The 16,444-nt window shown below is 40.8% G+C and overlaps 1 protein-coding gene across 1 annotated transcript in view; it reads right to left on the reverse strand.

Moving 5' to 3' along the window:
* The window catches only part of LOC116054848 (astrotactin-2), a 98,168-nt gene that overhangs the window by 31,174 nt on the left and 50,550 nt on the right, over window positions 1-16,444 (reverse strand). Inside the window, exons 7-8 of the mRNA XM_031306566.2 lie at window positions 12,422-12,555; window positions 9,713-9,861 (exon numbers count right to left, since the gene is read on the reverse strand). Coding sequence (XP_031162426.2) covers window positions 9,713-9,861; window positions 12,422-12,555 — 283 coding nt within the window. The remainder of the gene's footprint in view (window positions 1-9,712; window positions 9,862-12,421; window positions 12,556-16,444) is intronic.

The following is a 16,444-nucleotide window of genomic DNA, read 5'->3' on the forward strand; positions in this document are numbered from 1 at the left end:
GGATACTGCTGATCACGGAAGAAACGGGGGACATAATGAAAGTAGAAATGTATGTGACAGAAGAGGAGAGTAAAACAGAGGAAGATCCACATGTCATGTATCCCAATAAGCTGGCTGTGTGAGCTGGGAGGCAATTGGAACTAAAATAAGGGCAAAGATCAAATGGCTAATCTGTATCTCAGTCAACAGTGCCAGCATGAGATGACATCATTGCTGTGTAACCCTCTGCTGCTGTCTGCATCCCTCTTCCACTCCTCTACATTGTGATCTGTCTTTCCTCTCCTCTTTGACTTTTCTACCCATTCTTTGCCGTGTCTTCTCACATTCAATCTCATTCGTTCCAATTCTAGGAATTCTCCAGCTCTGCCCTGCGCTCGGTTGTTTTCCATGCCACAAAATCAGGTATCATAGAGCGGTGAAGCAACGCAGACTCACAGGTTTTTAATTAGTGCTAAGTGTGTACATTCGTGTGAGAGTTGTGGGAAGCACAGTGCTACACTGATTAGCACATTCACAAAAAAGTGTTACCTCAGCAAAACTGTAGTGATTTAAGGACAAGCCATGCAAATTGGCAGCTGACGAGACAATAGAGGGATTGTAAAAATGTAATGATGGATGGAACCCAGAAGCATTCTGAATTCAGCCAATAAGTGGTACTTTTGGTTAAACCTTTTATTAGAGAAATTTCATAACATTTTTGGCCCCTTCTATTTTTGTTCTTCTCGGAACTCCCAGTGAGATAGACAGAAAAGAGAGCTTACAGATATGGTATGACATTATAGTGTAGGTAAGCCACTAATTAATCCCATACAGTCATAAGGTGTTCATTCAGGCTTAAAGTAGATGTTTTAATGGCAAGGTTGATTACCTGGCTGTATTATGTTTAGGTAACAAAGTGAGTTCCTTATTATTGGCACTTACAGTTAGGGAGTGAGGAGTCGCCTAGACCAGCGTGGGAGGGTGTATAGCTACAGACACGGCACCCCTTCTCTTCTCTGCTTCTCTTAATAGTTGTCAGATTAATCTACCAACCCTTATAGAACTGGCTCAGGTTTGCCATGCACCAGCTCTTAATTATGTTGTTATAGTTTTAGACTGCCGGGGGACTTCCTTTGACACACTGAGCTCCTCTCTCCTCTCTCTTTCCATCTGTGTGCATCCATGTCCCAGAAATGCTTGTTACTAACTAAGCTCTGGGGAGCTTATTCCCCGGAGTCCTTATGTTTTTTCGCCCAGCAGTTTTCCTTGGATTAGGGTGGCACCTAAATCATGGTTGCAGCTGTCGCCATGGTCCTGCTCCGCGTCCTGCTATGCCCTGCTACACCCTGCTACGTCCTGCTTTGCCCTGCAGTGCCCTGCTACACCCTGTAACACCCTGCTACGCCATGAACTACTACAACTACTATTTCTAGTCATAGTTCCCTTATCTTTATTGTGACTATTATTATCACTGTTCATCACACCTCCAACCGGCACCGTCAGACACCGCCTACCAAAGCCTGGGTCTGTCCGAGGTTTCACCCTAAAAGGAAGTTTTCCTCACCACCCAAGATTTCTCCCTAAAAGGAAGTTTTCCTCACCACCCAAGATTTCTCCCTAAAAGGGAGTTTTTCCTCGCCACTGTCGCACTAAATGCTTGCTCTTGGGGGAATTATTTTGTTATTGTTGGGTCTTTGTAAATTATAGAGTGTGGTCTAGACCTACTCTATCTATAAAGTGTCTTGAGATAACTCTTATGATTTCATACTATAAATAAAATTGAATTAAAATTGAATTGAAAATATCCTCAGAGGGTTGTTTTTGTAATCTGATCACAGGTTAAAAGGACATGCTCTAAATGTCAATTCAGTATCATTTACACAACTTAGTCGCTAATCTTTTTTGCTTTGTCGATTATTTTTGGCTATTGCAAGTATTAAAGCTACCTCAAGAGATTTTCTCACATTTGTCCATTTTAATGCTCTTATCAAATTTCTTAATATCATCCGTAATCCTCAATATCTTCTTTCATATCACAGCTGGTTGACCTATTGCTGTAGAGGAATGCTGAGCCCCACAATAATACATCAGCACTGCCTATCTAACTTGCTTCTCTGTGAATGCTGTCTCTGCCTTGGTGTGCCATCTAGAGGCCTATGTGAGGCACAGTGATGTGGATCACTCATAACCATCACGGATGTGACTGAAATCAGAAGAGGATAAGAAGCTTGTAAAATAAACTTAACACGGGCCCTTAGGGTAGGAATGATTAGTCTGAAAGATAAAGTATAACACAGTACACAAAACTTCTTAGGCCTTTCTTATAAACTGTTACGGAAAAAATAAATTAACAGAAAAACAAATAAAATGAGCAACTAAATGTGGGACATAATAGTAGCAATACATGGTATTTGATGCAGACATTCCCTTCTCCAGTAAAGGTATATAATGAAAACGACTGTAGTTAATTAATTGTTTTGATCTATTTTTTGATTTATACATCACTGGTGAGTAAATTGCAGTCATTAAAGCAACCATAAAACCATTTTATTTATAAAATATATAAAAACCATTTATATATAAATGTGCACACTAATATGTTTGTATAGATGCAGCTTCCGGTGAATCATACAATACACAAGTAAATACTGTTTAGAGATAGGGTTTCGAGAGTATCATGATTTTCTAATAGTGTTGGTCACTTGGTTGAATCATATTGGCAGGCAGACATACCACCTACAGTGTTTCATTTCACTTTTGCTCCATATCTCGCAACATGAGGAGTAAGGAGACAGGGAGGGAAAAAAGGTAAATATTTTGCTAAGAAATTCAAATGCCACCGATGATCAGGATTTCCTTTAATTTTTGTTTTGTTTTACACATCCAGTGCTCTCTAACAGGGTATAGCCTAATTATTATCCTCTGAGAATTTGCCTGCCAATCAGGATGAGTTAACATGTTTGTAGACTGTGTATGTCCATTAAATCTCACCTTTGCATCTGCTTTTTTTCAAGCACTTGAATACACCCTGTTGAAACGATTAACTGCAATTCGGGATGAACTCATTCTTACCTAGGCTTCATCTCAATGAGTCAGTGCCTCTCTTGCCTTCCTGGCCTTGTAGGAATAGGTGATCAATCTCTGTCTGTCCCATCTGTACATCTGGCACTAGCCATGTTCAGACTTCTTCTATGCTAACCCACAAGACCTGGATCTTGGCATTAACAATGGTGTCTGCAATACCCTCATCCTTACTGTTAGTTTTCGTGACAAAAACAGGATGGATGTTGTAAATAAGACAACATCCAATGACGATGTGGCTCGACTTCCTGCATCACTTGTGTCCTGCACACTTACCGACGTGCTATGTTGAGCACACAGCCTCAGTGAGCTTACAGCAGGTGTTTATCAGCTATGGCCACGGAGTTTTTGGGAATCCCCTAGCAAAGCAAATTGGCTTGTATCTCACAAGCAGGACACTCTTCCTTCAATTTAAACACACTCCAAAATGGTATTTGTTAGCCTGCTCTATTCAGTGGATCTCAGTCAGACAGTTTGTATGACTGCATCTTGGTCTTTGCAGTTCCACATTCCTTGGCAGGGATCCCTTGGCACAAACCTCCCCAAACTCGATTATGCCTTCACTGCACACCCTTATTCTTGGTTTTGTTTTATCTATTCAGGGGACTGTTTGATGTCACAGTGTCCCCACCTTCAACTTTGCTGAAAGGATGGGTTGATTGTTTTGAGCCGAGATGATCACGGCCTCTCAATGGACCTGCCCTGGGTGTACCACCCACCTTTATTAAGTACATGTTTGTTGGTGTGTTCATGATTGCTGACCCTGTATGGCTCAAGTCACAGTTGTGTGTGCCTGATTCCCTGTGGGCCTACTGCATTGACAAATGCACAATGTGTGTGGAACAATGCTTGATTCTCTTCAGAGACCAGAAGGAGTGGTTGGCAGCATCCCTGTGTTCTACAGGGTAAGGTTGAGTGTTGTTATCATGATTTCCATTGTTAAGAATGAGTTGCCTTAGTGATGCCATCTCTGTATGATGGCAGAGTGTTTAGAGCTTCTAAGAGAATGCAGTTAGTAATGTATGTAGCTAAATATTTAAAAAAAAGAAATGGTTATGAATTGTATACATGGGACTACAGGTGAAACTTTATAAGCTGTCAACCTTGCTCCATGATCAGCTTGGTCAGCATTTATTGTCTTGGCTAAAAAAATAATAAAAAAAAAAAAAACACAAAAAGCTATATCTGATTAGTTGGCAAATACATATTTTCACAGGCCTGTTATTTAGTTACCCTTTTGCTTAGAACAGTTTCAAGGCAGAACCTTCATTTATGTATCTTTCTGCAAATCAAACATTACATATTATTTCAATAATTCCAATGATTATTAATATTCCTTTAAAAAATATATATCCCTGGGTCTCCCATTAATGCGTGTGTGCAAGAGGTCAAGGGTCAGAACATAACACATTGAAAAAAGCAGTGCCTAACATTCTCAAGTTATTTAAGGAATCTATACACTTCCCAGCTTCTATGGTATACAGCAGAACATAGCTGCATTTTTCATGAGGAGCCGGGGGGGGGGGGGGGGTTCAGCAGTAGTAGAGTTTAAGTGGTTGTCAGGACGTAACAAAGTTGACCAGGTACATTTTGGCTCACATTCCTGAAAAAGGAAGTCCTTATTATATGGAAATGGGAGGCATTCAAGGACAGAAGGGAGAGGTATGTGCAACTAATGTGTTATTTCTGGGGGTTTTCTTTAAGTGCCTACAAGCAGATAACCTCTTGTGATTAACTGCTAATTTGAGCACTAACATCAACCCTGGTGTATGTCAGAGTACTTATGTGAGGACACGAGAATAAGTTAACAATATACTGGAGCCTGTTGATGCACTGTAGGTGTTAGTTTGGCACTGACAGGCATGGAAAACAACACCCACTGAGCGGATTCTTTTTTAGTCTCAGGGTTTCTGGTCAGGTCAGCTGTTCCTGGTTATTCCATTTTACCAAAAGGTATCTATTCAATTCAAAACATTAATATAATTGAAATTGCAACCAGTTAAAAAAGGTAAAAAATTGGGGATGGTTCAGGTGTTTATCATAGGTAGTGAATATATCTCTCCCATGCTTTACAACTATGCATATCTGGGTCCAGACTTGGGCTGCCAGTAGAGCATCATGTCATAAGCGACAAGAAGCTATATATGAACTAGGGGCTCGGCTGCTCTTCTTGCACATCAAAGCAGCAAGGCTATCCTGCAGTCACTGTTAACCTCAGAGGCAAGATTTGTGAGGGACCAGGGAGAAGCCTTCAAGAAAAGATTGCTTTTTTTCTAAACAGCATTGATAAGTGGGGTGATTCAAAGGGACAGGAGCCTATAGTTTGTATAGATGTGAGAGAACGGGGGTAATAACGACCTGATCTCTCTAAAGCCTTCCTGATACAAAAAAGAGGGACAAAGACAATTTAAGAGAGAGGGAATGCTGAGAAATGTCAACAAAAGATGTAAAAAGTGAAAAATGTAACCTAGTGGTCCCTGGTTTCAGGGGCCATGTGAAGGACGTTGGAAAGGTTCCAGGAAGCAATGCTGGTGGAAAAAAAGAGCATGAGATCTTGACACATTAACCTCTTCTTCATTATCTCAATTTATTTTGCTCCTTGCTTTCACTTTCAGGTCATTATTATTTAAGTAAAGACACAAGTTGAAGTCCACCTGTCCTGGCCTATGTGGGCATAATGTCCTTTTCTGTTTACAGCCAAATATGATTGTGATGTAATGAATGATGATGCATTTGTGATACAAGCCAAGGTACACTGAGCAAGCAATTGACAAATTGCAAGGAGACGCCTAGGCAGCATTAGAGTATTAGAGGCAACAGTCAGTGAACTAACATGATTGATCCTTACACCACCCACCATAATGATGGAGGGGTTATAACTTAAGAAGGCAGGTCCAAAAAACACACTCAAATTTCTACATGACTTTTCCACTCAGCACTGATGCCTACTGAATGAAAATGTGCAGCTCCATGTTATGAGCAAAGCCATAATATAATTTATATAATTTACATAAAGCAAGAGGGAGTCACATTAGCAACATTTATGGATATTAGCTTAGAAGAAGATACCATTCACTGATGATTTTCAAGGACCCTATGATTGCATCCATTCATGCAGGAAGCTGGTACGGATGAAAAACCGAGCCAAAAGGGTGGCATATTACGTCATTTGAATCTTCTTATTAACATGGATAAAACTGTCACCCAGCTTGTTAAAATACTCACTGCATTCCAAAACAGATACAACTCATATGCAGTGATAACTGTAAATGACAATGGGGGATTTGGAGGTTTTAAAAAACAACTTATGGCCACAGTGGTGATGTAATTTGTGAATGAACCTTACGCTGCTGATGTTGCTAGGGAGTTTTAAGGTCTCAAGTTATCAATTGAATAAGCGAAGATACATTCCCATACTGTATACAACCATTAACTCATGTGGTATATCTTTATATTCTTATTTGGCTAAACATGGGCATTTTGATGCCACTAAACTAGAATTTTTGATTACATACATGCACATACCCCAATTAAAAATATGCAGACACAACTTTAATTGATAACACACTCCCCAATGAAGTTGACCTGTAATCCATTTTTTTAATAAGGCTGCTTGGATAGCCCCGAAACAAAGCAACGGCAGTATAAAAGCAGGTAGCACAGAGTGTTCTCCCAATTAGATGAATCTAAAAAAAAAAACAAGACCGATTTATTCTCATTGTCAAACGACCTTAACAATATCTATCTCAGGAGGGATACACTATAATCTCCTATCCTAGTCTAGACAGCACTGACATCAAAACATGGCTTTCGGGAACCTAGTGAGAGCTGCATCCAAGTATGTGCATCTTCACACTCACTCTCTGGCTGCCATCTGTATGAGTGTATACATGTCTGAATGTGTGCGCTCTGTGTATGTGACTCATGCTCAGCATGGCTAAGTGTCTGTGTGTGGCTGTCTGTTTATCTTTCCTCTCTCTCAGACACCAGCCAGAAGCAGTGTTTCAACTTGGCGACAGATGCAGATGTAGCCTCAGCTTCTTTGGATGCTGGCATGGCTGAATCCCATCCCCTGGATGCAGGAATCCTTACTACTGATGGTGTCGCTGATGGTCAAAGTCCCATCTCTCCATCACACCATGTTCTTGATCTGTGTCTCATCTGCCTTCTGATTTCAGTGGTAATGTTCATTGAACTTTCTTTTGTACTTTTTTGGCCCCCAACATATTATAGCCAAGGCATCTCTCTTTGACCTGGCCTACCCAAATATTTTCCTTTTTTAAATAAAATTTAAATATTTACTCAGCTTTTTTTGCTAATTTTATATTTTCCTCTTTCATTCTAGGCTAGACTACTGAATGCTCCAGATTGAGCTCTGAAAGTAAATGAAAATGTTGTTTGTACTGTATTCAAAACGTACTACTGTGATTAGCTGTGAGCACTGCTGGAACTGCTCAATCTTGTCTGACATCCAACTGGGGGAGTTGTTAAAATGGTGCAATTCACATAAAAATGTCTTGTTTTCTATAATATTCTCTCTTGAAAATCAAATCTGAACACCTTACAGCTCTGTATTGCCAAATATTAGCCCCGACTAAGCTTTGGATTAGGGTTTTTCCCTACGATTGCCTAGATTGTCAAATACAGTTTACTGTAAATCAGCCGAATAATCCTTTAGTGTGTACCTACCCTTAGATGTTGGAGAAGAAGGCTTGACTGCAAGCTCACTGCTTCAAATCATCACACAGTCTTGGAAAATATGAACAGGGAAAATGAAGGAGAAACACGAAAACCACCAAGATGCCCTCGGGCAACGTATTTATCCCCAAACTGCTCCATAAGAGCTCCTCAGTGGCCAATGATTATAAGACTTGTTTCACTGGCATCTTTAACATTCAGGGGAATGTGTGTGTGTGTGTGTGTGTGTGTGTGTGTGTGTGTGTGTGTGTGTGTGTGTGTGTGTGTGTGTGTGTGTGTGTGTGTGTGTGTGCGTGCGTGCGTGCGTGCGTGCGTGCGTGCGTGTGTGAAAGTCAAGAAGAGCACTGCGGAGAAAAAAGCATCAAGGAATGACTGAGCTTAAGAGCATTAGATGAGTTTGTTACTTTGTATCCACAAGGTGAGCAGGGCTAAACTGGACTTCTTATTTATCTCAGCTTAGGATTTTATTATACAGACTTCTATTTTCCTTGTAAGTGCCTCAAAGATGGTCCTTAAATGAAAAGCCAGCAGTGGGTGCAGGGAGTATAAATCCAATAATTTCGAAATAAGTCAGAGTAAGTGTGAGAAAATGACACTATGGCTTTTATTTGCTGAGCCCAGACAACAAGATCTCATCATTTTGAGAGGCCCCTATTATTTCATTAATTGATCCCTGTAATACCTTCCAAGTTTGTATCAGTGATCTTTTTGCCCCCGTTTTGGAGAACAATGAGGGTTTTGAGTAGATGCAGTTTTCAGTATTCATATTGGAAGTGGGAGCTATCCATATGTGTATGCCTAAACAGTTCATAATACATGATGTTTCCACTAAAGAACCTATACTCTGCCAGAGTGTCCTGCAAATTAACATAATCTACTCCTCTCTAAGAGCATCATAAACACACACATATAAATGCACTCAACTAAGTTAGATATATGCTAGATCTTCCAATCTGTATCGTACTGTCTGTTACGACATGATTTATAGTGGTGACTGGCACATAGCAGAGTGAGTCAACCACACCATCTGCCCTTGCCTACCTCACCTCTGCCAGCAGCATGCCTGTGTCTAGCTGTCTGTACCCTCTCCTCGCTTGCTGTGCCCACGCTTCATCAGCACTCCTCCCAGGGGTGATGGATGGCCTGTCCATAGTTCCCAATGACTAAAAACGGCTTTTTCCAGACCACCTCGTTTCTCCAATATTATTAAATTCCTTCCCATCACCCTTCCTCTGACTCACCCCAGCCCCTCGTCAAAACCATGACCACTTCTCTAGCCCTACGGCACAATGGTCAGCACCATTTATGGCACTTGATAAATTGCCCTACGTCATCTTCTCATATCTTCAGTTTAAGCCCTTCCTTCTGTTCTGTATCCAGACCAAAACTTTAACCTCATTCCCTGAAATTGTAACTTCAACTCCTTCTATCAACTCATCAAATATCTTAGTTATCAACCTCTGTAATTTTATGCTTAGCAGATGCTTGATTTAAAAAATGTCTTTCTATTTGCAGTTAAAACATGCTGTGAAACTTTCCCAAATTCAGCTAGTCACAAGGCTATCACAGGACTAACAGACAATATACTGTAAAGCCTCTAATCCAACTAATTTCATCATCTGTGGACAGTAGAGGGAAACCCATATGTGGTACTAACCACTGTCACCCAAAAGAGCTAATGAAACCACTAAAATGATAAACATACAGAAATGATTCTCTTTCTCAGTACTTGTATTTTTGTGTGTAACTATTTGTATGTTTGTATAAATGTGAGCGTGCATGTCCGTGGCATGAAGGAGGAAGTTCCAAACACATTGGGGAAAAAAACAGACATCTTTATAAAACTGTCTGATGATTAACAAGCCAACAGACAAGCCAACTTCATATCATATTGTTCAAATATATACAGATACAAAAAGTACATCAACTCAGGCTTGTTATTGAGTTTTTCTACCTGTGTAGACCTCGGCCTCCGAAGGATCCTCCACTCGTTTATGCTGGATGATGTAGTCGGAAACTTTGCAGCCAATCAGAGGCTCCACATCCTTCCACTCCAGGGCCACCATTGTGCTTGAGGGCTCCAGGTAAGGGGCTAGGCGCAAACTGATGGAAGCAACATAGAGAGGACAAGGTTTTAAATGGAAATAAAATAAATATCAACAATTAGATCAAAGGTTACCACAAACGTCTGTTGCCCTCATTTGGAATTTTAAATTAAACTGTGTGTGCAAAGTATGCACCTAAACCCATGGATAAGTAGGAATCCCATGTGGTCATTGTTATGTTAAAGTAGAGACTGTCACACCTCTACATATACAGTATATCATTGGACAACAGGATGGCAAACAGCAGCTTTGAACAAAACAGCATTCCGATGCCACCTGTTCTCCAGAAGTGCCTGCCCTCCAGCTGTGTCTTTGACAATGGCTGAGAGAGGTAGGTTATCCCTCTTTCATAAAAAGCATGCCAATCGGTTTCATCCTCACAGACAATAATAAGTACAGCAGGTTTTTACTGGCCTTAGACTCCAGCTGGCCAGAGTTGGAGATTTGGCTGCTGCAGCAACTCTTCACTTTTGTGCCAGCAAGCCCAGGGAAAGCCTGACCAAAACTCTGGTTGTGGCACCATGCCCGTCCTCTCCAATTCAACAACCACAATCCACAAACAAAACAATACCAAAACCGCCATAAAAGCATTTCAAACTACTTGTGCAATACTTGTGCAACATATTTTGGTAAAGTATTGCTAAAGAGTTAAAGGGTAACTACCGTTTTTTTCAACCTGGACCTTATTTTCCTATGTTTTTGTGTCTGAGTGACTGATAGGAACGACAATCTTTGAAACTGGTCCAGTATTAAGCGAGATCGCTGCAGTCGGCAGCGGCGAAACAAGCTACAATGTAAGTTAATAGGGCAATTGTCTAGCTTGTATTTACCTTCACAAAAGTGCTCGGATTAATATTCTAAGTGTCTGACAACATTATGGAAAGGATCCCTTCAGAGATAGCCCTTTAAAACCTATTTGAGACCTTTCTGTTTAACCAGAAACAGCTCTGAAGTCGCTAGCGCTAAGCCCACCAGACTCCATTTAAAAAAGCAATACTTTTAGCGTGTATAGAGCCAACATATATTCACACATAAATTGGTTAACTATGTGTTTATTTCAACCGAAACTAGAGTTGTTATGGTTGGAAAAGTGGAAAGACAACCCAAAATGGCTTTTCATAGTTTTATTTAGTTTCTGTCGACTTTGAATGAATTGTATTTTACGATGCTAAAATTACTGTTTATTTACATGGAAATGTTCGCTAAACCCACCAGACTGGTGGGTTGCGCAATTTCACGGATGTTTTTATGTTTAAAAAAAGGATATTACTCTTTAACAGAAAGGTCGACCTCCTTAGAAATCCTTTCCATAATTTTGTCAGACACTTATTATTATTATTAATCTGAGCCTGTCAGTGGCAAAACAAGCAGTTTTGTAAAGGTAAATACAAGCTGGACAATTGCCCTATTAACTTACATTGTTTCGCTGCTGCCAACTCCAGGTTGAAAAAAATGGTAGTTACCCTTTAAGACCAATCTCTGCACAAGGTCCATTTAATATATTATAGTTTAATATTTTGTGGAGTTTTTGATCATATCACATATTCTTTATCAGCATATGGAGTTTGCCCAATTTTTGTAGAATTGTATGTATTGTAACACTATGTCTTCAAGTCAACAGTAACAGTGTTGGACTGGGAGGCGATTTTGACGTGGTGGCCACAGTCGGAATTGAAAAATACCCTCACACACACTAGCCCACAAATACTTTTTCCCTTGCACAATCATTATGAAATAAACTGTAAAATGAGGAATAGATTTTTTTTCACAAACACCCCAAAATGATTATTTGTATTATTAGAATTGGATCCATTTGCTCCAATCAAATCTGAAAAGTCATAAAGAGCTGAATCAGTAAATTATTTTTATTCCATTTATTTATATCCGTCTGTCTGTTAGAGTTTGTCTAATTGATGGGTAACACCTGTCCAATTGACAATGCCACTGAAATCTAACCATGTTGTTAGTACTATTATTTGTGTTAATGTCCCCTTGTTGTACTATCATCTTTAGTGTTGTTTAAATGTGGACAAAGGTAGAGATTTACATTTAATTGGTCCACAATCAAAAAAAAATCTAAATTGGTTTAGATTGGCTTGCCTCTCTGCCATTAAATTTGTTACAGCATTACCGCCACATGGTGTGGAATTCATGAAATCTAGAAAGAAAAAATGATGCAAAACTAACAAACTAAAACAGTTGGTTATAGTTAGTAATTAAATAATTTTATTGTAGCCTTATCATCTGAATTCTTGCCCTTTCAACTTCCTGTTTCTCTTTAAAAGTTCTTAGGGCAACAATAGTTGGGGTGGATGACTCAAGAGTCTTATAAGGACACCTTGAATGAAAGCGTGTTCTGTTCAGAGGGGTGTAAGGGCTGACTGACAGCTATTAGAACTTGGGACTGTGCTTATGTCTACAATTTTCTCAAGTGTCCCAGGAGTCAGTGGAGACAGGTATGTGTGTGCATATCCATGTGCATATGTGAGTGTGCCTGCGATGCATCAGGGCATCTTGTGCAAGAATTCCTAGGTGTCACGGTGTCACCTCACACTTACATTGGCTGCCTGAGGGGACTGCAGTTAGGCAGGCCATCTTTGCTGAAGGCACTCAGGTCACAGCGACACCAGTTATCAATGACATCGCCCTTTCCAGCACACCAGTATGAGCTCATTGTGGCACTCTTGAAGGCCTGTAAAGGGTAACAGGTGAGAGAAATGCAATTATCTCTCAGAACATGCGCTCCCGGTCCATCTATGCTTACCCCACCCCCATCCCGACCACCCTCTTCATCAGTGCTCTCCATATCTCAGCACACACACCTCCTTGTACTTCTGTTCATATGATGACTCCCCATTGACTAAATTCATTTTCTTTTCCCCATTCCTTAAAACTAACCATCAACACTAATGTATCAAACCTCGGCCTTACCATGATGGAGGGATGAGGACTGTCCAGAATGTCCTATCTCTGAATGTCTAGAACTTCAAAACAGGTCTAACAAAGATAGAAGTACAGGTACACACGTACACATACACACAGAGTGACCTTTTCATACCACCGTTCCAATTACCGGAAGGCAGGAACATCTCACTAACATCGACAAGCTTACACTGTGATATCATAGATGTACTGTGACTTTTATGACAGAGGTGTGAAAGCTGTGACACTCCCCACCTCCTCCATTCTATGTGATGTTTGTGTGGGGATCTGTCTGTGTCGATGTCAGCCTGTCTGTGAAGGAGATAGGGGAGAGGGAGGGGAGGAGCGGAGGTGGGGGGTTGCTAGGAGATGACATCATCTCCTAACATCTCCTTGTGCTGCTTCATTAACGGGTGAAAGAAAAATCTAAGGCAGAAGCTCAGTCATCCTTTTAAAAAGGCAGCAAAATGCCAATATAACCGTCAAAGCAATAAAGTATAATGTCAGGGCTTTCCCTAAAGCCACGGGCATGATAGAGAGTGAGTTCAAGGGAGTTCGCAAGCACTGTGACTCCCCCTGTCACACTATGGATCAATGGAGCACTCAGTTATTTATGGGCTCTAACTGGTTGGCAGTGCTGCCTCATTCAGACTTTGGAGATGTGCTTGATCATGGTCACACAAATAGGACACTGGAAACATGCAGAAACATTATCACTGGGTACCAGGCATCCAAAAAAAAGCAGAGAGAAGCCACTCCTTTGTTCCAATACACCATGACATTTACTTATCCGAAAGCAAAAGGAACTGATGAGACCACACATATCTTTAAGACAACTGCAAACACGCAGCATGTACACGTGGGAACATGAATAACATGCATATATACACAGACAGTGCAGTGCATCTGCAGTGTGTTGATTAATGGAAGTGACATTTGAGATGACTTTGGGCATAGTCCTGACCAGAAAGGCAGACTACTTAGCCACAAAAGAGTCAGGGTATGCACTCAGAAGCTGATGTTAGCATTTCCACAACACAACATTGTTAGCTGTAAAGGAGGCTCAACAGTCTTTCATGGGAACTGACTTCTTCCAATACCACTTGCTTTCACTCAAGGCATAGGATCTTGAGAGTGAAAGTGACCTAAATGAGCAGCAGAGTAAGAAAAAGTGGGGAAAAAAGAGGCTGGAGAAACCAGAGGAAATAGAACAGAAAAGACTAACAAGGGTGTGAAAAAAGGAGATTCTTAAATCTCAAAGCATGTGGGACAGGATCAGGATCCTTCAGCAGTGAAGGTATTCCCGTGTTTTTATCCTCCAATACAAGCCCCTCTAAATGAGTGTGCTGAATGAGCAATTATTATAGAGGGTAGGCAAGCACTGTAATCAATGGCCATATAATAACCCCCTGGAAAACCAAAAAGGGGAAAAAGGTAATTACATTTCTCCCCCCTTGCCTGAACCCATGTGGCTAACTGCTGCCAGAAAACAAATGCAGCAGGGGTCTTGCCACCTCATGTCAATAGGAAGCAGGCCACAGACAAAGGCAACAAGAAAAACATGGACTCAAGGTCTATGCACGCACACAGACTAGACAAATATGAGAAATGAGAAATAACCTCCGTTGCTAGGGGCAAAAGAGAGAAAGACCACAGGACCGCCATGCGTTTACCACCACCAGATTCCTAGAAAAACCCCATATGTGTCTGCACGCTTGATTGCATGGCTGCACATGTGAAAAATAGACAAAGCGATTACCGCCATGTTTATGTTTGAAGAGTAATGCAAGCCAGTCTCCACTGGGTAAACAGGGAATCTAATTATGGTTTAGAGAATACGGTGGGGGGTTGGGTGGGGGGCACAGGAGGTAAAGCAGAGATGCAGATTTAGAGAAAAGCAAGAAAACATGATAGCTAATACATGTAAAGTGATAATATGTCAAGTGGGTGGCCGTGAAGACAGCAATATGTCTGGCTGGTGCAAGTAAAAAAACAGACACATTGAGAGGCACAGGAAAGAGTACTTCTGTGTTCAATGCAGAGATAAGTCATAGCTGAAAACACTACACTATAGATCCATATACATTCTGTGATGGCCAGATAGAATTAAGAAACAAACCTTATCCATTATGCTTTATATTATAAAAGCAAGTGTTTTTATGAGTGTCCTATCTGAGCATTGACTGTAACAGTGTGGTCATGACAGATTTGCTTTCAGGAACTGGCGGTACCGCTATGGTTACAATAACACATGGTTCTACCGTTTCACAAATATGCCACAATTCATCTCCATTGACCTTATCGATACTGAACAAATTGAGCTGAAATGTAATCACCCCCTGCTTATAGAAGACAAGACCAGCAAAGCAAGGCCACTAAGCATCGGCAACAACTCCAGCTGCAAATTCCAAGCCTTGACATCATCTCTAGACTCTGCAGACTCACTGGCACCAAAATACTATTTGGACCTTTCACTTTCGAAGAAGCCAGTCGTGATTTACAAGAAGGCAAAGAAGGGCCATTGTGACCTCTTTAATGTATTAATCTGTTTGTCTAGTCTAAACTGACCATATTACTGTCCGTCTTCAGAGGCTAATACACGAAAACACTGGCCAGCTGGCCCACAGTATTGATTTATAAGATGATCACCAGTGGTGGTAAAGAGTCTTAGTCAGTACGCTCGGGACACCATCAATTGTGACCTAAGTGTATGTCTCTGTGTATGTCTCTGTGTGTGTGTGTGTGTGTGTGTGTGTGTGTGTGTGTGTGTGTGTGTGTGTGTGTGTGTGTGTGTGTGTGTGTGTGTGTGTGTGTGTGTGTGTGTGTGTGTGTGTGTGTGTGTGTGTGTGTGTGTGTGTGTGTGTGTGTGTGCCCCCGTGAATAAGTTTAAGTAGCCTTTTCAATCATTCAGGGCTAATGGTGTTAACAAAGGAACCAATAGGCTGCTTCTAGGAACCTTATCAGAAGTAGTACTTCCAGGAAATTGGACACTGGAGGCGGCTGGAGGGTTGGTTCACCCAGAGGTTGAACCGTCCGTGTCACTGGAGGACCTTCAAACAGCAGGTATTTTTTTTATGTGCCAACTCTGTCTGAGGACAGTCTAAGCTATTTCGACCTTTTCAGCAAACTACATTGACTTGTTTGTTAGTGTGCTATCTTATTAGGATAATTGTCAATGCTGTCTTTGACCCATTCATTGCCAGGGGGGTGTTTTGATTAAGTCTTTCTTTGTGATAGGAAAGTCTTTTCTTTGTGATAGGAAAGAGGGATTTAGTGTCAGTGTGGTCAAATTGTTGTTAAACTACCACTGATGTAATTAGTACTTTGTGGACCAAATGTTGGCTACAACATACTACTCAGTTGCCAGTTTATCAGGTGCACTAACTAATGCAATCTAATACAACAGCCCTGAAATTCATCCTACCATCAGAAAAGTTATAATGTGGTGTTATTCTGGCAGGTGTTTCAATTATTCTGTCCACACCATTTATATCAATGAGGGTAGGTTAAATAACAGAAACACCTCTCTGTATAATGCAATACTTTTCAACAGCAACACAAACTACATCTTCCAAAATGACAATACAGTTGAAGCAATGCCTCTCTAAAACAGTTTCAACAACACTGAACATTATAATAGTTTTAGCTTGGTGTACCTA

This window comes from Sander lucioperca, chromosome 14 (assembly GCF_008315115.2).
Source record: "Sander lucioperca isolate FBNREF2018 chromosome 14, SLUC_FBN_1.2, whole genome shotgun sequence".
NCBI classification, from domain to species: Eukaryota; Metazoa; Chordata; class Actinopteri; order Perciformes; family Percidae; genus Sander; species Sander lucioperca.